Raw genomic sequence first — 23,102 nt, forward strand, 5'->3', positions numbered from 1 at the left:
TGAAATGAAATGAAACACCCTGGTTGGCATCGGAGTGGTTTCGATCGATCCATCGATTAGGCAGTCAAAGTCGGATCTCTTACGCACTGCTCTACATCCACTCCTACTTTTTCATGTTATGCAGGAATTACCATGACACAAAATAATTTTTTCTCCTAATAAAATTTCTCAGATTAACGTGTGTTCTCACAGGAATATGTGTTATTCGGAAATATTCGGAGAATCTATGATTTTTTGCAAAAATTTGCATTTTGCATTCCCAATAATAATTTATGGAATTCCTTGCAAAAAACAAATCACAGTTTATTGGCAACTTATGAGATTTTGCCAGGGAACATTTTCAACAAACTCGTGTTTTTCGTACGATAATAAATCTCCTCTGAGAGGGAACGTTCAAGCCCTCGGGCTATTTTTTCCTCATTTTTTTCTCGATTCCCGAAAGTACATGTTATAACTCATTTTGATGAAGGAAAGCAGGAAAAATTGCTACTATACAAATGGTACGGTAATGGAATAGTTTAAACGACGGTTTATAATTTATAATAAAATGAATAATATGATAAATAATATGAATAATATAGATATAAATAATAATAATGAATAATAATAGATAATGATAAATGATAAAATATCTTTTTACGTTCATACATTTCTGAAATCAAATTTTTGTAGGTATGCTCTTGCCGTTCCGGCGTATTTACGTCACTAACCTGTTTTTCTGTACAATGTAAACAAATCAATTTATTACAGTCACAAAATCCATATAAATATATTTTCAACTAGTTATATTAAATAAATAAAAATAATAAAAGATATTTTTTCTAAACTGTTCTCGAAAAAAAAAAACTAACAAAAAGAAAAAGAAAGAATCCTTAGCTAAACCATAAATCCATCTTTCTTTATCTTATTGTCATTCTTATTCATATTAGCATTTCTTTTTGTTTTTTCATATTTATTATTAAAAATTGATTTTATTTAATTCTCAAATTCACGAATTTCGAGTAGCACATAAAACCACTGAAATCTTTCCTGGTTTTATGATGTCTAGCAATTTTGAAATAGTTTATTCCAAGAAACCATAGATCCAGGCGAATTTTTGAACAAATCCTTGTTATTTTTTTTCTGTTGACTCATTTTTCATTCCATTTTTAATGTTCTCACTTCTTCGCCGAGTTCTTTCTTCAACACGGATTCAAATCCCTCCAATCCATCAGCTTTCTGGGAGACCATCGAAAAGTGCAATTTTGAGTACGAGTAATTAAGTAATTAAACCGTGAGCTGCAATGCAAACTGATGGTGGACGCGTCTGAAAAAAACGGCTTGAATTGAATCCTGAAAATAGGATTTCCTTGTTGTCGACCGACACGCACACGAAACCGTCAAAATTCCGTCATTCGGTGCAAGCGAAACGAACTGTTGTTCTTTTTTTTTCGAACGAGAAAATTTATGGATGTTTGATGTAATTGGTTTCTCACGTAGCTCATTCAATTTCCATTGTATCCGAAATTTTCAGGAAGTGTTCTGTTATTCCCTTTCAATGTCGTCTTTGCCCATATTTTGCATAACACTATCGCTATTCCGACCGCGCTTTCACATTCTTGATATTGTACTGAAATTTTTTTTATTGCTTATACTCATTGACAATAGTTAATGATATATTGTAAGATGTAAGTTAAAATATTAACATTGGGTATACGAATATAAATAAATATTCAAATAAATAAATATGAATTTGAGTATTTAGTAAGTTAATTATACTTACTTAGCTTACTAATTTTCAGGTTACAGTTTTTTAGTTGTTTACGTTTCAGCAAAATGACATATATTGATTTTTAGAGGGAAATAATGACGTCTTCACATGAATATAGGTACAAAATGCTCCGTTGCGATTCAGTACTAGTTACGTCATCTTTTGTAAATCCCTCAAAACTTATTTGTGCCCCTAAAGTTAATGATTGTAGCGTAAGATGACGTTATTCTGCTAAATTACTACAAGTTAATCTTCAGAAGATTTCCAGAAAAACCTAGAAGAAAGTTCTAGAAAAAAGGTAGGAAGAGAAAAAATAGTGACTAGACTAAAAAGGATAAAGGATAAAGTTTCTGGGGTTAATCAATCCGCTTGGGACCTGCGCCATCACGCTCACTTCAATTCAGAATCGTTTGAGGTTTACGAACGTGTAACTGGCCTACACAATGACTTGCAGTGTCTAGCCGATGTGTCAAGTCAGTGTTTTTATGCTCCCAGACAAGTCTTTACTGACCCCAGGGATGAAAGGCTTGGGGAGCATTAGGACGGACTCGAACCTCCGATCGATCATGCAGGCAGCGGAACCTCTAACCGACTGCGCTACACTCGTCGCTTGCGGCTAGACTACTCTTTATAATTGAAAATCACTCTTATAAACATAGAACAAACCAGAAATCTTTCAAGTAAATAACAGAGAAAAACGACACCTTGTTTAAGTCTATTTTTTCGCTAATTTCCTTTTTCTTGGTTCTTTAAGAACGTTTTATCTCGTGCCTCTCATGATTATTTCCTAAGAATTAAGTTTTCTAGTCATCTTAAAATGTTGCTTTCTTAGGAACTGATTCAGTCCTGTTTCCTTAGCGCTTTATTTCTGTTTTTTTTTCGTATTTGCATTGGATATGAATTATATTTGCACGGATGTCCTCGTGGATAAGTATACTGTAGATTTGCAGGGAATCATGTCGAGCTCTGAGGCGTCAACACGTTCCGAGATCCGTTCCGTACTCGTTCGTCATTGGCGTACATTGGACAGAGCTCGACTTCATACATTGCACCTATGGATGTTAATCTATGCTGTTGCACAAATATTTATTGTTTATTATTTTAGTGAAGTTAGTGAGGTACGACGTAAATATTCGGATTTTTATTTATTAATAGCGCTAGCTCAACTACAACACACAAGAAATCCAGGAATCCGTAGTTTTTGCAGATTATAGGCACCACATAACTTATTTCCGCTTAAAGGCTCGAACATCTTTTCTTGAGGATTCACATGAAAGACCTCTGGAAGAAGGAATTTTCCGGAGAAAAAAAGAATTGTAAACACGAAAGAAATTGTTTGAAAATGCACGAAAAGTCGCATTTTCTTACACTCGCGGTAGAGCTAAAACAACCGCTAGGATGGCTACAAAAAATACCGCCCAGAGCTATAAATTTTCTCTGGAAAAAAGGTTCCATAGGTTTTGAACGAACGTTACATATATCATTGCAAAATTGAAAATTGAAAAAAGATTGCTGGACTGACGTTCTTTGGCTAAAAAACGTATTACCGTACTAAAGAACGTATTACGTACATACTACACGCACTATGTAATTAGTTTCCTCTTTGAGAACGTTCATTTGAAAGTTATGGATTTTTCTCGTGGGAAATTTCCCCACATTGTGATCATTCTTAATGTAGTCGTTCATGAAAAATTGTTTGAGCTCTACTGGAAGTGGAAAAAAAATTGGAATGGAAGAGAAAAATACTGTAATTATACTATATTAACACACATGTACAGTAATATTGCGATTTTTACGTAGGTACGGAACAAATCCACGAAGTTTTTACCGATCCTATAATTCACATAATTATTCTTTCGCTTGGAAACCACTGTGCTTTTTTGATACACATGAATGAAATAAGAAACATGGAATTTTTCTAATTAAATTAAAGAATTATTAAGAATTATTAAAGAAAAAAAGGTTAAAGTTGAAAGGAGTTATTTGAAAATGTACGGGAAATTATTCTATTTCACCATTTTTCTTTTGCATTCCATTTACCTTCCACTACCAGTTAAGCTCAAACAATTTACCAAAAACGACTACAATAAGTACGATCAATAATGCGGAAAATTTTTCCAGGAAAAAAAATTCCATAAATTTTGAATCGACGTTCTCAGAGCGGGGACTAATGGCTTCCCCAAAATTACCATTTAATTTTTTTCATCCTAGAATTAGTCCAATTTGTACCTAAGCAAGTGCATTTCAGATTCTTCTACCGGTGGAAAAGGATCGTTCATTATCAGTGATGAACAAGGATGAGGTGATGAATATTTGTTTACCTCAATCATAGTGCTTTTTTGAGCTAAAGGATGGCTTAGGATTGATAGAAATAGGAAAACCCCACTTTGTTTGTTTTTTTTTTGTTTATTTTTTGTTCCACTCTCTTCATATACTCACTTCGTAATTTGAAAACGACCTCGTAACTGCTGCTAATTCTCCATCACGATCTTAATTTAAAGGGATCACCCCACGAATCCGAAGAGGTACGAATTTCAGGTGTAGTATTCTTATACGGGATAGTAGATTATGGAGAGGGGGGCGATCCGGTCCATTTCTTCCTAACTGCGGCCCAGAAGATGCGCCGCGTGCTCAGCGTGCTCCAATCGAACTCGTTGTGGACAGTAACGCGCCGGAACGCTCGAGGCCGTATCTTCTCGCCGTTTCTCACGGCAATTAGGAAGAAATGGACGGAATCACTATTCTTTCCATAATCTACGATTCCATATACGAATACTCCACCTGAAATCCGTACCACCTCAAATTCGTGGGGTGATGCCTTTAAAGACTGATGATTTTAGAAAAACATTATGCTCATTTTTTCCATCTTACATGAATATTTGTTTGTAATTTGCAATTTTTGTAATTTTTTTCCTTCAATTTATCCTAATCAAAGAAATGGCGTTCAAAAAATAATCTTTCCTCTCATAGAGTTTAGATCGTGAAGATCAGCGTCAGCTGGAAAAACCTCCTTTTTCGAACACCTAGTTTTTTATCCAATGATTTTCATCCTAACCTTAAATCAACGCGTAATGAATACGTCGCATAAATCACTCCATAAATAAAATTAACTTGATTAAAAGAAGTAGATTAACTAAGATTTAAAGAAATTTCATGTAATTTAAAACTTTTCCTAGGTTTATGTGTTTTTAGAAGGGTTAAATGACAGGATATGGTGATACGGAAATGAAGGAAAACAGTAAATATGATGTATTAATTGTTTTCCTGTAATCTAGAGAAAATTTGCAGAAAAGACACGTTTTTCTGATAAAAACAAATGCACTTTGTATTGTAGCTTCACAGAACAACTATTTTAACAAAAAAAAAAACTTTTTCTACAACGAAAGTCAATTAATCTCTGAAAATTCACTCGTGTTCTGGAAAGGTACAAGTTTGAAAACAAATTTTGCACCGTAAATGTATTTGCAAGAAAATGAAAAATTGAAAAAAAAAGATTCTAACCAGGGATGTTAGTGGTAAACTCATAGAATTTTAAAAAATTCCTGCTTATACTACCTATATTCTAAATCCATAATGGAAATTTTGGTCCTCTCGGATAATTCCGTCATTTCTTCAGAAAGCATAAAAAATAAATAAATAAAGTAAATAAAAATAAAGCGTAAAACAATAAATAAAAGCGCGTCTCTTTTCAAGACTTTTCCGAGAGTTTTTTCCCAACATCTGATCGAAAATTCGTAAAGCTATCCTGTGTATCCTTAAAATAGACCCCCGCGAAATGTCATGACCGATCGGAAATAACATTTTCACCCAGGCATACATATTTACGGTGTCCAATATTTTCGTATATCGAAACGACGGGTTGTTTTGGCGGGGGGGGGGGGGGGGGGATTGCCGCAATTTTCGACACATTCGACTCCTCTTTAGCGTCACTAACTGTCTTTGAGTCCTGGAAGGAAGGAAGACAGGGCGACGAGGGGGGCGTGTAAAGAGGGTCCCGCCGTATTTTCCAGTATGCCCCAATCATGGTCCTAGCCAGAGCAATTAGCGATGAGGTGCGAGAAAGAGATTTACTTTCGTTGCTACCTAAACCTAGCTGATTCCGTTTAGCTATCGCTATTCGTATACGTTGGATCACCGGCTAGGATATAATCCACGAGCTACTTGGTAGTTTTGGAGGATCACACACACATCCACTGGAAATTTGTGATGTGAGATCATCTCAAATTTATAATCGTAGCAGTAGCAGCAGAAATAATCCCGTAATGATAATCTTCTGTATTTTTGAACTCTTGGAAGAAAAAGAGCCCATTTGATAAGATTTCTAGACTTCCTGAAAGTAAGATCTGGACAAAGCTCGCCGCTCCCGTTCTACTTTTTATTACACATTTCTTATAACTCTTTGCACCTCCATGGCTAGAAGAGCGGTTGTCTGCGACTCCAGGAGCGTGACCTTGACGAGATATGTTCGTGTATCCCCCGGGCACATCCACTGGACACGTAATTTCTCGAAGGAATTCGCGGAGGATCCGTCGGGACCCTCTTTACCGTCCCACAGCTACGAGTTTGATGTGGCCGGTGTACGTACGTACGTTGGCATAAATATGTAAACGTATACATAACTCTTAGGAAAAAGAAGAAAGTGAAAAATAAAATAATAAATGAATAAATGAATTAAAAATTAATGAAAAAATTAATAAATAACACATAAAAGGAACAGTTTGAAAAAGAGGTGTACTTGCTTCTTTTGTATGTTTTCCACAAAACAACGAACTGAAAACTGGAAATCTCAGAGAGTCTACTTTTCGTGGAATTCCAATTTTCCTACTTGAATCTTCATCGATCGTCGTAGCAATAAAATCTGTCGAAGAACTTGGGTAGGTCCCACACAGAAATCGTCTTGAAATAGTTTTCTTTTCTCAAAAATTTGCAACAATTTTAAAATGGAATGAACTTATAAATAGTGTTTGAAATAATAAATAATAATTTTAAAATGTAATGAATTTACAAATAATGTTCGTTACAGGTGAAACAGTGGGCTCCAGTATGTTTTGGTATTGCAGCCATATTCGTTGTTTACTTACTAGTCAGCAGTTTTTCTATTAGATTTCGTGATCAGGTTCGTTTTTTTTACTGAATTTTTACTCAACTTTTAAAGCACGTATACAGTTCACGCGACTTATGTTTGTGTTGGCGACCGCAACGCTTCCGCAACGCAACTCTCACTTTGTTTCATTTGCTTTGTAGCGGTTGAACCTGCTATCACCATGGTCCCCAACCAAAACACAAATCCCGACAACCACTTTTGAGTTAGAAAATTGGATTGAGTTGTAACCTCAAAAAATTCCTTTCAACTTCTGTAAAAGAGAAAATTCTCACGTTGTGCTGAACGAAAATTTCAGGAGATACAAGGATTTTCATCATACACATCTATTCAGAGTAGTGGATTCGGCCTGGTTCTCTTCTCTCTGGTGACGTCAATGATTTTTCCAGCTTTCATTTGGGTTCTTCACCTTCCACTTGTCGTTTTTGTAGCCAGAGTAAGTAAATAAAAAAAAATCATATAAAATTTATTTCGATAAAAAAGAACACTCCTAACATCATTTATTTGATTCATGTAATATATATATATATATATATACATCAAATGAATACATATACATTTAATTGAGAAATCTACATGAAGAATGATTTTTTGTAGATTTTTCTTAATTTTTTTTTTGTTTTTCTTTGTTCTTGAAATAAGTTTATGTGTTATATGTCGGAAGAACCTCAAAGGGAGTCTGAAAAAAATATTTAAGATGTACTGGTTGCAGGAAAAGATGTAATATTCACCCCACGAAACTGAGGTGGTGCAGATTTCAGGTGGAGTATTCGTATACGGGATCGTAGATTATGGAAAGGGAGGAGATTCCGTCCATTTCTTCCTGACTGCCGTAAAAAACGGCCCGGAAGGTACGGCTCTAGGTGTTCCGGCGCACTATTTTCTACAAGGAGTTCGATTGGAGCGCGCCCGGCCTTGTGCACGCGCCGCATCTTCCTGGCCGTTTTTTTACGCCAGTTAGGAAGAAATGGGCGGAATCATCCCCCTCTCCATAATCCACGATCCCTTATAAGAATACTCCACCTGAAATCCGTACCACCTCAGATTCGTGGAGTGATGTCTTTAACAAGATTTGTTTGCTGCCTGCATCTTGGTTAAGTAACGGCTTAAAATATAGCGAAGCATGTTTTGAAATTCAAAAAGAAACCAAAAAAGATGCTAGCTATAAACTTTTTTAACTCTTAAAATTTTTAACTCTTAAAATTTTTAAACTCTTTCTAACTCTTAAAATTAATTTTATTCTGATCAACAGCCATCATTCGAATCTAAAAATAACATTTTTAGGAACGCGTACATCTGAATATGTACGATCACTCATCACTCTATACGGGATTATGTATAGCCACAGGTAATATTTATCGTCTTGCGTTTATACTTTAGCGGAGTTTGCAGCGCTGCGAACAACGCGGTTGTTTGAAATTTGTTTTCAGTAGTACAATTTTTCGTCTTACCACGACATCGTCGTATATTTTTAATTCTTTCTCTATTATGGGTAGCAATAAGTATGTCTATACTTCTCATAATTAATTGGGATGCAATTCGAGCCGACTACACATTTATTTGCTCAGTGAGTTTTCAGGATTTCTAAGCAACAGAAAAAAAAAACAAATAAATAAAATTTCGTGACAGTTCGTTCCCGTGAAATGATCGTTTTTCAGCTCATATCATTCCTACTACAACAGCTGATGATCAGTTGTGTCGGGATCGTATCCGATTCGAATGAAGCAGGGAACCGAGCCGATATCGCGATGAAACTCACTGAAGCGGTCTACCGGAGAACAGAGCTGGAAACGCTTAAGGACAGGCAGGTACGAAAAGTCGCATGCACAATCGCGGAGAGCGAAAAAGGATCGCACGATGTGTTTTTTTTTTCTAGGATCAGCTGTTACTCTCAGTGATACCTGCGTATCTAACTGATAAAGTTAGTAAAAGTATCATTCAATCGAGTAGTACAGCTTCGAGGATCAATTCCAAGCATCATAAGCTGTTCCATGATCTTCACGTTCAAGTGCATGACAATGTCAGGTGGGGTGATAAGGATTAGGACTGAACGGAGGAGGATTTTTATGGTGAAATGACAAAAGTAATGATGTTTGGAGTGGCGAAGACGGTGACCAAGTAGAATTCTGTACGACCATACTGTCATCCATGAATAGGTTCGCAGTCAGGCATCCGTTGTGTGCCATTCAACTCCTCAAATCGTCCAAATAGTCGGATCGCAGTGGAATAAAACATGCTATATCCTTGTTCTCATTTCCATAAATGTCATTGTCCTACATCTTTGATGACAATGACAGTCCATTTAGCTTGTTTTGCTTTTTTCTATCTTTTTAACGAGTTTTTTTTTTCGATTTTCAATTACTCAGCCGCATTTCTTAGCCCTTTACTGTTCGACAGGAATACAGGTTAGTTTTTCGATTGGGTGAAGAGTGACAGGCAGTTCTGCGCTCCGTTTGCAATGCAACTCCCTTCGTCATCCCTGAACTTGGAGGCTCATAACTCGTATCCGAAAAAGAGGAGATATTGAAGGAGAATGTAGAAAAAATGAACGGCATAATTACGCATACAACATTGCAAGTATTATAGAATAAACATGAAAGTATTGTAGCAAAAAAAGAAATATTTTACGAGCGAGATTATCTGATGGTGTACTTTTACATTGATTTTCCTGAGCTGTAGCCAAGATTTTTATTGATAGGGTGTACTGATGAAGAAATGGATAAATACGGGATAACAACATAATCTTGACAGAAAAAGATACACCATGAAAAATAGTGTCTGCTTCGGTAAAACAATCCTTCCTGCTTGGTCTCCGGAAATCGAGCCTCTGCGCCGCTCAAAGCAAGGGGAATTTGAAAAGAACCTTACGCAACTGCAAGTGACTTCTTTATATATTGTTGTTGTTGTTGTTGTTGTTGTTGTTGTTGTTGTTCCCGCCATCTAGGAATCGGGATTTGAGACTGGATGGACTACCGAAAATGCCGTTCATTTAATCGTTGTAGTCGTCTCTTTGCCACTGAATCGTTCTTAGGTAGTAGAAGAAATCCACGATAGAAATAATTTTGCAAAAGAACAAGATAATAATTCGTTGATGAAGGATTGTCTGCATAAACCGTAAAATTTTGCAGGAACGCTGTGTCACTGTCATTCATTGATTTTTTAGAATTATCAATCAATAATGATTGTTTGCAGTATTTTATTCGCTGACATTGTCAACTTCACCGTGCTCGCTGCTCAACTGACTGCGAAAGATCTCGTACGAACATTGAATGAATTGTACAGTAAATTCGATAAAGATGCGCAGGTTTGTGTGTTTTGTATTTTCCTTCGAATTTCTGAAATTTTCCTCGAATTATAGGGGTCCGGTAGATGTTGAAGTCGTAAATAAATCACTATAAAAATGTCATTTGCTCTGGGTTGTATAAAACAAATGCAGCGCTATGTTGTGACTTTTTCTAGCAATCATACAGCTTAATTTCCTAGAACATTAAAGGCATCACCCCAAGAATCTGGGATGGTATGGATTTCAGGTGGAGTATTCGTATACGGGGTTGTAGATTATGGAGACCGGGGTGGTTTCGCTCATCTCTCCCTGAATCACTGCAAGCAGCCGGCTCCAGAATGTTGTTTTGCACGATGCCTTCTACTGCAGCGCGCCACCCTTGCACGCGTAGCCTCCCTTACTGGCCTATCGGGGCAGTCCGAATACATTTTCAACAAATCGCAGGCGGAGGCGGCGCAAGGGGTGGAGCGTTCCAATAGATGGCGTCGTACAATACAGCATTCTGTAGGCTGCTGTTTACAGTGATGCAGGGAGAGGTGAGCGGAACTTTGTACCCTCGTCTCCATAATCTACGACCCCGTATACGGATACTCCACCTGAAATCCGTACCACCCCAGATTCGTGGTATGCTGCCTTTAAGGATTGGAAAGACTGGTACCTTAGGAAGTTTAGGATTAGAGATTAAACTAATCCTGAGAAAAATGCTCTTCTGGAGTTCCGATCTCGAAAAAGTGAACTTATTTTCAGAAACTCCAATGTATGCGTATCAAATTCCTTGGCGACTGTTATTACTGTGTCTCCGGTATGCCGGTGAATCGTCCAAATCATGCGGATATGTGTGTTGTGATGGGTCTTGAAATGATTAAAACGATCAAGTAAGATAATCGTACTGTAAGAAGCAGGAGAAAGAAGACTTTAGATTTATCTAAAAAATTAAACAACAAAGCAACAATTGACAAACAAACAGCAGATGGTGAAATTTCACATCTGGATTTTAGTTCTGGAAGTTTTTTTTTGTCTGAAATTACTGGCCGTTTGATCAGGAGTTTTTTAAACAACCCTTTTCTTCAAGTTGTAACTAGAACTGTAGAGCAGACTTGGTCACCCAACCGGTTCCTGGATGATTTTCTTCTTTCTGGCAAAAAGTAAAGTAAAGAAAGAGTAAAAAGTAAAGAAATGAAGAGTATAGCTGTGGAAGCCAGCTATGCGGTACTTCCTGGCTCTAGGTACTAGTTACTCCTGGAGCTTGGGTTAAAAGTAATAGTAAAAGTAGTAGTAGTAGTAGTAGTAGTAAAATCTCTTAGCAAATAAGAGTAAGATACGATAGAGTCATTGGAAGTCTGATCTAAAATCTGAGGAAGTCCATCGAAAGAAAGTTGCTGGAAGTACCTCGGATCCGGCGGTTCAAAAAGAGAACCCGATGGTCTAGCCTACCTTAACGCTCTGAAATCAGAGAATTTACCGTAGTTACAAAGAAAAGACAAGTGAAGTAAGGTGATACGGTCAGGAGAACCGCCTAAACGATAACCATCGGATTATAGTCATGAGGGAATGGGGACCATGAGGTAGACGAACAGTGGGAGCACCACCGATCTTATGGTCAAATTTTTTCACGAGGTCCTTTGAACGAAAATTTATTTCTTAGTATTGTCCCTAGCGAGAGAAATAGCCAAATAGAATTTGTGAGCAAAAAATCCAGCCCATGGTCTGGACAAATGGATTCATTATTTTATGGGTGTAAGATCTAGCGGATGATACAGGTGATACCGTATTATACAGTATCTAGAAGCAAATTTCTGCTAACAACGCCAAGATCACACTTTTGTTTTTGTTCCCATCCCTTTTACCAAATCTTTGATTCTTTGTTTTTTTTTCTCTTTTTGAAGCTTTCAATTGTGACAGTAAGTGAGAACCGAAAAAGAAATTTACCACTTCTTTTCCAGGCAAATCCGCCTTGCCACTGGTGTTGACGTAAATATGCGTATCGGTGTTCATACAGGATCCGTTCTCTGTGGTATTCTGGGATTACGAAAATGGCAATTTGATATTTGGAGTGACGATGTGACCTTGGCAAATCATATGGAATCGGCTGGTGTTCCTGGGTAGGAGTCTGTGTCCGTCCGTCTGTCTGTCCGTTTCCGTCTATTTTTAATTATTTCATTATTTTTTTATTTCCGTCCATCTGTCTGTCCATTTCTTTGTTTTTCTATCTTAATACAATAAATTACAGTGCTGTACATATTACAAAAACCACAAAGGACATGTTGCTTGGGGATTATCGAATTGTCGAAGCAAAGTACGCTGTAAATCAGAAAATTTTCAAAAATTCTAAGTATAAAATTGGAACGAAATTGAATTGAACTGAAATTGAATCCATTGAAAGGAGTGGCTAACGATAAATTATTCCAAAACCCCTACAAATTTTGTTGCCAATGAAAACGGTCATTACAATGCCGGTAAAAAAAAGGGCACTCGAGAAATTTTACTCATTTTTTGATAAATTTGCTCCCAAAACGAAATAAAGATGATAACATTGCAAATTTTGTAACCCTACCGAAGAGATGATAAGCTAACGGGTTTCTTTGCAGGATCCAGGGTGATCCAGGATGGATCCAGGATGTAGTTTTGAATAAATTATGTATGAAACCTTGCAGGAAATTTCTTTCCTGATATACTATAAATATTAAATAATAGAAATAATGGAAACAATAATAAATAGAATAAATAATAGAAATATTTGAAGATCTGATGATCCACACATACTGGCCTACGGTGAACCGACCTATCATATTCTTCCGGATAAAACGTCAGTCCTTGAGAGGACCGCTTCTATCTACAGGAATAGGTACGTGTTTGCAGAATAAAAGTTAAATTTCAATTTGATACCACAGGATGAATCACGAAATTACTGTAATGTTTTCGTGAAATTAAGAAAGAAAACTCTGGAAAAATTGGAAAAATTTTATTAGAGCGACTTCTTTTCCTTTCAAGTTTAAATTATTGTAAATAAAAATAATGAACTAGAAATAAGGAGGGTGCTGACGAGTCGAATAATTCCATTAATCCCTACCACTCCAGGCGAACTATTGATCTCTGCGACGGCGACAAATCGATTGGACTTTCGAACAATGCGGTAGCGTTGCAGTGCCGACATAGTATGAAGGCTAAGGTAACGTTCCTAAGGCATAACTCTTCAACTGATCATGGTTACTTAGACGGCTAGATGGTTTTTTATTGTTAGAAAATTTTAGGTGTCAAAAATGGTGGAATTTTGGGGTGCTGAAACACCGTTCGCGAATTTTAATCGCAAAAAATCATCGACATGCTACGAACCTGGGCTAATAGTGGTGAGATTTCTGTGGTGCAATCAATAATTTCCAGAAAAATCTTCATAGAATTGAAATTGCTGGCAATTTTTATCTACTTTAGAGAATACTTTAGGATGATACACCTCGACGTCCAAACTACAGTAATACTATTCAGTCGATGACTTTGATTGAGAACAGTTTGACGAATTTTTCATTGAACAAGTAAGCGCTTTTACATATTTCGTCGCTCTGTTCAATTAAAAAAAAACAAAATTATGGAGTTTTTTTCCATAACCCGAATCTTTTTTGGTTTCTTTTTGAATTTTAAAACATGCTTCGCTATATTTAAGCCGTTACTTAACCAGGATGCAGACAGTAAACAAAATTTGTTAAAGGCATCAGCCCACGAATCTGAGGTGGTACGGATTTCAGGTGGAATATTCGTATATGGGATCGTAGATTGTGAAGAGGTGGGTAATTCCGTCTATTTCTTCCTAGATGCCGTAAAAAAAGCGGCCCGGAAGATGCGGCGACGCACAGTGTTGGCGCGCTCCAATCGAACTACTTGTAGAAAAATAGTGCGCCAGAACGCCTGAAGCCGCATCTTCCGGGCGATTTTTTACGGCAATTAATGAGAAATGGACGGAATCTCCACAATCTACGATACCGTATACAAATATTCCACCTGAAATCCGTACCTCTTCAATTTCTTTGAGTGGTGCCTTTAAGGAACTGCATGTGGGGCAATCTTATAGCTAACAGAGTGTTACGAGCGGCATACAGTCACAAATAAAAGATAAGCTCTCATATTTACTATTTATTTATTTGCTTTTGCATGTTTTTACTCAGGATGATGGTTCCATTTCTCTAAATTTGAGAGGGACGGGGACTGTCGTTCACTGACATATCTCGTCTTATACATCCTCCTCCTCTTTCTCACTTTCTAAAAGAATTTACAGGTGGTTTATGATTGCAATCAACGTTATGTAAAAATTTAAGATAATATAAAATCTCAAATCAGAGAACGCAAAAAATCCTACTTTTAAGAAAAAAAACGAATTAGCAAAGACAAGCAAACTAAATATCAATGAACTAACAGTTCTGTTTGTGTGGACAACCGGGCTGTTTTTATCGATTAGGGCACATCAGGGAGGGGATAGAGCGCATGCGAGGAAGTGCGCGAGTTACTGCGGAGGCGTCGCAGTCGCGTCGCAGACGCCTCGGCAAACATAATTGGCGCCCAATATAACTGTGTGCCATTTTTAGCATCAATAACATGTTCAATTGCCGGCATCCAAAAAGTCAAGTGTCACCGTATTTGCTGTGGCCATTCAGGTGAATGATTCGTTTTTTTTTTTCTTTCCGGATTTTCCCATATTCTCTACTAGTTTATGTTTTGCAGTAACAAAGCAATTTTGTGCAATTTTTCTGACTGTATGCTTTTTCTGTTTCTTTCTCTGCCAGCTGCTTTTGCAAATATTATGGTGTGTCGACTTTACTGTCCGTGAGTTTTTTTTTCGTTTTTACTCTATTTTTTATATTTATTTTATATTTATTACTACCTATTTATTACTGTATTTTTACTCTCTTTAGTCGCTATAAATTAATTTTAAATAGAATTCTGTAGTTCTCACTACCAGCTGAACGGTTATCCCTGAATTTCAGGGCAGAAGTTCAACACACGACGGGTCTACAGCAGTTTTTCACTCTACTGGTTCTTATTATTCTATCCTTATTTGATCGTATCTGTCCCTATGCTCATGCGCTTCTCACTAGCACTTCGTTTGTGATCTCTTCTTTCATTGCAATTGGACCACATGTGCGTTCATAGTCGGCGTCGGTGAATCCCAGAGTCCGCTGACTCTTGTCTGATTCCTGAAATGTTGTTTTTTTCTGCAGATGATCATCGCGAAATCTGATCTTCGTGAAGTGGAACCATTCACTTCAATGGTATTTATGCCCGGTAAGTGAATTATGTTGGGTAATCGTTAACACTTCAAAACATACATAGTAGTGTTTTTCTTTTCAGCCTGTGTCTCTCATATTACATCAGTATTTCTGCTCTATCGTATACCGTATTCCTATCGTTGTATTCTTTTCACAATAGATTTTGTTATATTTGAGATCTTACTGTCGATCTTTCCCGTTTACGGTGCAACACCAGCCCAAAGTTTTTTGAGGTAACGGTTATATTTTCTCAAAATTTTATTAGTAATCGAAAAAAAGGTTAGGAATCTGATAAATCTGATCTTATGCAGAAATGTATTTGATCTCCGTTTCGTTCTTTTTCTCAGAAAAAAAACTTAAAATACAAAATTTAAACGTTGTGGAAATTTTCTGCCTTTTTCAACAGACCTTAGGTTTATGATGCTTAGAAACCCGCTACGAAAAACCACTTTTTTTCGTATTTGGCGTATTTTTCGTATTTATTTATTTATTTTTTGTTGTCACGCTACCCTTATCCACAAAATATGTTGAATTTCAATTTTTAGACAACATAAGTAATATAGCCTATCCTTTCAGCTATCAACTCACTACAGTAGCTATAAACCTATCATTTCTCTTGGTACTGGTGCTATTTATCGACTGGATTGTAAGTTGTTTATCATTTTATGAAAAAAAGAAATAAACAGCGAAGAAAAAGGAGAAAAAGGGAACTTCTGAGGCTGAGGCAACTAGTCAACTGGGCAGTTAAAAGCATCACCCCAGGAATCTGAGGTGGTACGGATTTCAGGTGGAGTATTCGTATACGAGATCGTAGATTATGGAGATGGAGGTGATTCCGTCCATTTCTTCCTAATTGCCGTAAAAAAAAACGGCCCGGAAGATGCGGCGCGTGCACAAGGCTGGCGCGCTCCAATCGAACTCGTTATAGGAAATAGCGCGCCGGAACATCCGAAGCCGTGTCGTCCGAGCGTTTTTTTACGGCAATTAGGAAGAAAGGGACAGATTCACCCACCTCTCCATAATCTACTGCCCCGTATACGAATACTCCACCTGAAATCCGTACCACCTCAGATTCGTGGAGTGATGCCTTTAAAAAGGGAAGCAAAAAGGTTCTGTGAAGAAAAAAGCACTAGAAAGTAAGAAAAAGAATGACTACACAAAACAAACAAATATGGAACAATGGTAGAGCGGCAAGGTTCGCGGAAATTAACAGACAAGCAGGCAGATCTGTTTGAGACAACGGATGCTTAGTTTCGAAAACAAGGGAGTACGTCTCGAAACATCGCAAGGTGTCTTACTTACGCGCGACTTCGCGACGTCGCGACGACTAGGTCCCGCCACGCGCCTCTTCCTACTGTGATTTTCACGATCGGGTCGGTACGTAAAGAGTAGTTCTTAGCTCTCGGATCCGTGTTCAGATTTCGTCACCTTCTACGGCAACATCGTAATCCTTTGAATGTAAGCGACTTGGATGGCTTGTGAACCTTGCGGAAGGGCAGGTTCCACGCTACCTTCAGTCTTCATTCTTCAAGTCATGAGTCCTCGAGTCAGCCGTTAAAAGGAGCATATCACGAATCTGACATGGTGAAGGAATCTGCTGGAAAAGCTAGAGATCCGGCTGTGGATTGCGGGATCAGGGATGGTTACACTTCCTGATCATCGTAAGAAACAGCGTGAAAGACGACGTTTTTTAAAAGACGATTTCAGTTGGAAAGCGCCAGCGCCTTGTCTACGCGCCGCATTTAAGTGCAAACGGTCGAAGATCAATGATGTCATCTCACCAGACTTCACCAGGCGCGTTCTACCGTACCTTGCAGAAACGAAAGCTTTTCTCACGCCCTTTTTTACGACGACTTCGCAGAGATGAGCGAAACCACGCCCAATCCCCCAATCTACAACCTCCTCTCTAGCACCATATCATGTGTATGTTTACTTCTCTAGTTGTTGTGCATCGTATTCTATCTAATTTAATAATAGTGACTTATTTGTAGTGCATTAAAATATTAAGCTGGCTAAAATTGTAGCGCGCTGTAGCGCAGTCGGTTAGAGGTTCCGCTATCCACGCGATCGATCGGAGGTTCAAATCCGACCTAGTGCCGACCAAGCCTTCATCCTTCCGGGATCGATAAATTGGTACCAGACTTGTCTGGGAGGATAAAAACACTGACTTGACTCATCTGCTAGCCCTTGCAAGTCATTGTATAGGCCAGTCACACGTTCGTGAACCTCAAACGATTCTGAATTGAAGTGACCGTGAGGGCGCATCCAAAGCGGATTCACTAGAGCAAGACGCTTTATCTTTCATCCTTTATTGTGTGCAGCATGTTGCACCAGATCCCCAGGAACCCGCATACATACATGGTAAGAGATGTGCGGTATAGGGTAGCACCGAGGTCCGCAAGAGGGAGTTGTTGCAGGCGGGGCCAGGACCTCTTGCCACGCGTCCACATGGGTCCAGAGGCGCTTCGCCGCCATTTAGTGGCTCTGACCAACGAAAGGTCTTCTGGATCCGGGTTCGTTACCGAGGTTGGCCACCAGTATCCGCTGCTCTCGAGGAAGCGAAGCTGAGACGAAGTTTTGTAACTCGAAAAATAACTCCAAAATAAGAACTTTCACACTTATTAACGTAGGAATAACCGAAAAGAGGCATAACAAAAAAATAACGATCCAACAAGAAAGTTCAGTCATGAGAGAAAGCACGAAATTGAATAGAAGGAAAATATGCACAATCAGTCTCGATTTTCAGACAAACTATGAAAGAAAAGCAGAAAACGCCTGTAATGTTTCATTCCAAAACGAGGAACGAGATGTGGAAACAATGCAAGACATAAACAAACTCCTCATCGAGAATATTCTTCCAAGCAGTGTTGCGGCGAAATTTTTAGCGCCTGATAGGCCTGTGAATGTATGTTGCTTTTGCTTATTTTGTTGTTGTTCTTGTTGTTGTTTTTGCTTTCACTTGTTTTATGGGGAGAAATCCTAAACAACTGCTTGTTTACAGGATTTGTACGCACGTCAACATGAAAATGTATGTGTGATGTTCGCATCAATACCGAATTTCAAGGATTTCTGGAGTCAATGGGATACTAGTCGAAAATTAGAGTGTCTTCGACTACTGAATGAGATTGTTTGCGAATTTGACAAGGCAAGCTAATAAAATTTAAAAAGGTTTCTGATTTCTATGTTAGGCAGTAAATTGTAGAACAAATATTTAAATAGTTTCTTCAAATCCATTCCCAAATATTCGGGAATATGTGAAAGAGAAAACTGGTACTCGAATCAACTGTTGCTTCCTTAATGTCCTGTTTGTTATATTCCAATTTAAGATGATGTATGTAACGATAATCGATAAGATCCAGAAAAATATGACAAGAAATCTCAGTGCAAAGCATTTTCAATATGACGGCGTTGTAGAGCTAATTTAACTATCTATCAGTAACAGTAGAGGTCCTACGAAGAGGAGGAGGAACGGATTAAAGGCATCACTCCACGAATCTGAGGTGGTACGGGTTTCAGGTGGAGTATCCACGTATACGGGGTCGTAGATTATGGAGAAGGGGGTAGTTCCGCTCATCTCTCTCTGCATCACTGCAAACAGCCACCTCCAGAAGCCGCTGTTTTGTACGACGCCATCTATTGCAACGTCCCACCCCTTGCACCGCCTCCACTCCACGATTCGTCGAAAATCAATTCGGACTGCCCCGATAGGCAGCTAGGGACGCTATGCGTGCAAGGGTGGCGCGCTGCGATAGAAGGCATCGTGCAAAACAGCGTTCAGGGGCCGGCTGCTTGCAGTGATTCAGGGGTAGATGAGCGAAACCACCTCGGTTTCCATAATCTACGACCCCGTATACGAAAACTGGAAATCCGTACCACCCCAGATTTGTGGTATGCTACCTTTAAAGGAGATGTGGTTAAAACAAGTTCATCATCCTGGAAATGATCAGTTTTCCTGCGATTCGAAATAAAATCGATAATAATCATGGTCTTTTGCTCAGGAAGGAGCACAATTTTCCAATTTTCTCCTTACAATATGAGACGGGCGAAAGTGACAAGCAGTAGAATTGTCGGAAGAACGCATTTAATTTCTCTCTCACTCTCTTTCTCTCCTGTCTCTTTCTGTAATTTTTTCTTCTTTTTTCAGAGAGAACAGTTTTAGTTCCTCTAAAATTTTGTTATCTATGATTATACATATTTTTCATTTATTTTCTTTATTCATTCATCTAAAATGATTTCAGCTCCTTTCAAAGCCGAAATTTTCATCAATTGAAAAGATTAAAACAGTGGGCAGTACGTACATGGCGGCCGCAGGACTCAATGAAATGGAAGGCGATATCGATGACTATGTACATTTTTATTTTCCTTCTTGCAAAAAAAAGAGAACTCGTAAAGATTTTTTTGTTTATTCATGTGGTAATCTTTTGCAAAAAAAAAATTTGTAGCAATGTTTAACGGCTGTCTTCAACGAGTTTTTTTTTTTTCGTTTTCATTTTTTTTTTACTCCTTGAAGTCTACTCGGACAATAGGATTTCTCAGGAATTCACCGATGACAACGATAAAAACGTCAACGACAGCAGTAATGCTATTGTAAACAACAACAATACTGATGGACATAAGGGGAATCTAGTGAGTTTTTCTCAACTATTGGAATCAGAATGACTTTTCGACTTCCAATGGATCTCGGCTTAAAGGCATCACCCCGCCCGCGAATCTGAGGTGGTACGGATTTTAGGTGGAGTGTTCGTATACGGGATCGTAGATTATGGATAGAAGGGTGATTCCGTTCATTTCTTCCTAATTGCCGTAAAAAACGGCACGGAAGATACGGATTCGATCGTTATGGCGCGCTATTTTCCACAACGGATTCGATTGGAGCGCGCCAGCCTTGTGCACGCGCCGCATCTTCCGGGCCGCTTTTTTACCGCAATTAGGAAGAAATGGACGGAATCACCCCCCTCTCCATAATGTACTATCTTATATACGAATACTCCACCTGAAATCGTACCATCTCAGATTCGTGGGGTGATGCCTTCAATATGATGATGTATTGATTTTTGCTGAATTGTACGCGGGGATTTGATGAAATTTATTAGATTATATTCTGACAGATCACTTTTTTTACTCATTTTTTGTGTTGTTTAACCTCTTCAAATAATAAGTAATAATAATAATAAATAATAATAATAAATAATAAATAATAATAATAGTAATAGTAATAAATAACAGTTTTGCGCGCATTTTTGGACTAACATTCATGATAATCTTGGGAAAATCGCTAGAAGAGGTTTTTTCGGTTGAAAATTGGAAGTCATTTCATCTCCCTCTTCAGTTCAGTCGTTTCCATTTTTTAGCAAATAATTTTGAAGAACTAAAAAAAGAAGTATGTAGTTCAGAAAAGAAATAATCGACTACGGTCTAGTGAATTTTTTTTATAAGCTTATTTGAACAATTCTGTTGCGCAAGAATTTTTCACTGGAAAAGTGCCTCCGGAGCTATCCACACTCGAAATAGCGTTAGCGCAAAATTGGAGACGAACGAGTTCCCGTAGACGTGTCGCGGCCACCACCGTGTACATAAGTACCGCATATAAATAGGTTATGTTGGATCAGAGACATATTTTTCTTCGGGAATTTTGAATTTTTTTTCCATTGAAGAATTTTCCTTTTCCTCCTTTCCTTCGGTAACTTCAGAAATTTGAGAATTCACTTCAAAATTCTTTCTTTGGCGGGGTACATAGAAGGAAATGTTGAGAATATTCTTCTTTTTTCTTAAAAATATCCCATTTCTGGGAACATGGATATGGGAACTTAACATTTCCACAATTGCAGAATATGAAGATGTACCGTAATGCTACAATGATGGTGGAATTCGCCTTGGCAATGTCACAAATTCTCGATCAATTGAACCGTGACTCATTCCAGAATTTCGAATTGCGAATAGGTATAATTTGTTGTACCTAATTCTGGATATAATTATTGTATTTTTTTCCTCGAAAGAGAGAAGTTCCCTGTATATTTCGGTGGGAGACAGTAGCTTGTGCAAATAAAAACATTTTTCCTCTGTATTAATAAACATGAGGATCCAGAGATATACAGAATTAACTTCTTTTTCTAGAAAAAGAGAGGGTTGTGCGTGATACAGAATTAACTTCTTTTTCTGGAAAAAGAGAGGGTTGTGCGTGAAAAACAAATTATTTTACCTTAAGGAATGAGCGTTGGTCCTTTGGTGGCCGGTGTTATTGGAGCGCAAAAACCTCAATACGACATTTGGGGAAACACCGTGAATCTCGCCAGTCGTATGGATACCCATGGGGAACCACGGAGAATACATGTAATTTTTATATATTTTATACATTTTTACTTTTATTTTTTATTCTATACATTAATTTTTATTTTTTATGTTATATATTTTTTACGTCTCAATTGTGCAATTGCACCAAATCTGATGCAACTTAGGAAATTAACTGAAATTTGTATTATTTATTTATTTATTTGGAAACACCCACAGGTGTGTCATGGAAGAAGAACAAGAAAGAATAGAGTTCACTAGAATTTCGCGTAACTTTTATACAGTAAAGCAATTACGATATCATTTTATTTTATATTATATTTATTTTCAGGTGACCACAGGAATGGGTGAAATATTACGTCGTGGTGGATATCGAGTACAAAGTCGTGGAAAAATTAAAGTGAAAGGCGTAAAAGTGACTTTTAATTCCAGTTCTCTACTTTCTTTGTATTTTCCTTCTCCTTTTTTATTATTTTTCATTATTCCTGACATTTACATGAGTACATCTAATTTTTGCTTTTATCAATCTGAGAAAAAAAATGCTCTGTGAAGTGAAAATGCTGACTTTCTGACGTTCTGTCTCAATTCAGGAACCAATGGAAACATTTCTACTGGAAATCGACTCAAAACGAAACTCATCCGTATCGAATGTCTCCAATCATCCGAGTTCATCATGATCTATCCGTGATCGATTTGACCAATTTCCTTGTAACGATTTGGAATTTTTCATAATACTTATAGTTACCGGTACAACTTGAATAAATCTCGTTCATTAAGTCTTTTCAACTTCCATTTACAAATATTTGATCCGAGCAACAAAAAAAAGTGCTTTTCGGTCACTATTCACTCCCAGTGGATTTTTGATAGCCCCCACGAGGCGCAAGGACTCTCAACAAACATAAGCCTCCTTTTTTTCTGATATAAATTATAATGACTTGAAGACATTGGAAGAAAATTACCTTAGTAATAAGGTTCTGCATTCACTTTACCAGAAGCAAGAGAAATCCTCACGTGAAATGTGAGATAAGGATGTACCTAATAGCTTCAAATTACGTATATTAAAATTTTCGTTAAAACGGAACCTTCCAGCTTTCAAAAATAACGGTAATGAGAATTATTGTTATCCTGTGACTCCCAAGCTCTCTTGTAACTTAATTTATTTCCGCACAGAAAGACTTTCTGTATTTCTTGAGTTCTTGGAAATTACAGAAAGAAAAAGAGTTCAAACTTGATGAGATTTCTAGACTGAGATTGAGAGATTATGAAGGTAATATGAAAACAAACTAGGTCCCTTTCTTTACTAGAACACCATACAAAATCCCATGTACTTCTATCAAACTCTGTTATTCTTTGACTTATTCGTTAATTTCGACAGCTCACACCACTCTTCTTTGCATATTTCTTTGTAACTGCGCAGTTCTTTGG

The 23,102-nt window shown here is 37.6% G+C and overlaps 1 protein-coding gene across 1 annotated transcript; it reads left to right on the top strand.

The window, feature by feature from the left end:
* Positions 1-2,706: 2,706 nt before the first annotated feature.
* Positions 2,707-22,354, top strand: RB195_015943 (uncharacterized protein; the record flags this gene model as incomplete). Its single annotated transcript, XM_064206885.1, has 30 exons — positions 2,707-2,868; positions 3,999-4,052; positions 6,774-6,866; positions 7,186-7,287; positions 8,136-8,199; positions 8,282-8,418; positions 8,510-8,659; positions 8,728-8,876; positions 10,044-10,155; positions 10,882-11,009; positions 12,078-12,236; positions 12,365-12,430; positions 12,878-12,979; positions 13,213-13,303; positions 13,386-13,481; positions 13,576-13,664; positions 14,709-14,777; positions 14,845-14,946; positions 15,108-15,261; positions 15,342-15,405; positions 15,472-15,622; positions 15,966-16,035; positions 18,136-18,294; positions 18,391-18,534; positions 19,628-19,735; positions 19,926-20,015; positions 21,218-21,329; positions 21,595-21,719; positions 22,009-22,092; positions 22,268-22,354. 30 exons carry the CDS (start codon positions 2,707-2,709, stop codon positions 22,352-22,354), a joined length of 3,273 nt encoding a protein of 1,090 aa, XP_064062766.1.
* Positions 22,355-23,102: the final 748 nt, after the last annotated feature.

This window comes from Necator americanus, chromosome V, assembly GCF_031761385.1.
Source record: "Necator americanus strain Aroian chromosome V, whole genome shotgun sequence".
Taxonomy (NCBI): domain Eukaryota; kingdom Metazoa; phylum Nematoda; class Chromadorea; order Rhabditida; family Ancylostomatidae; genus Necator; species Necator americanus.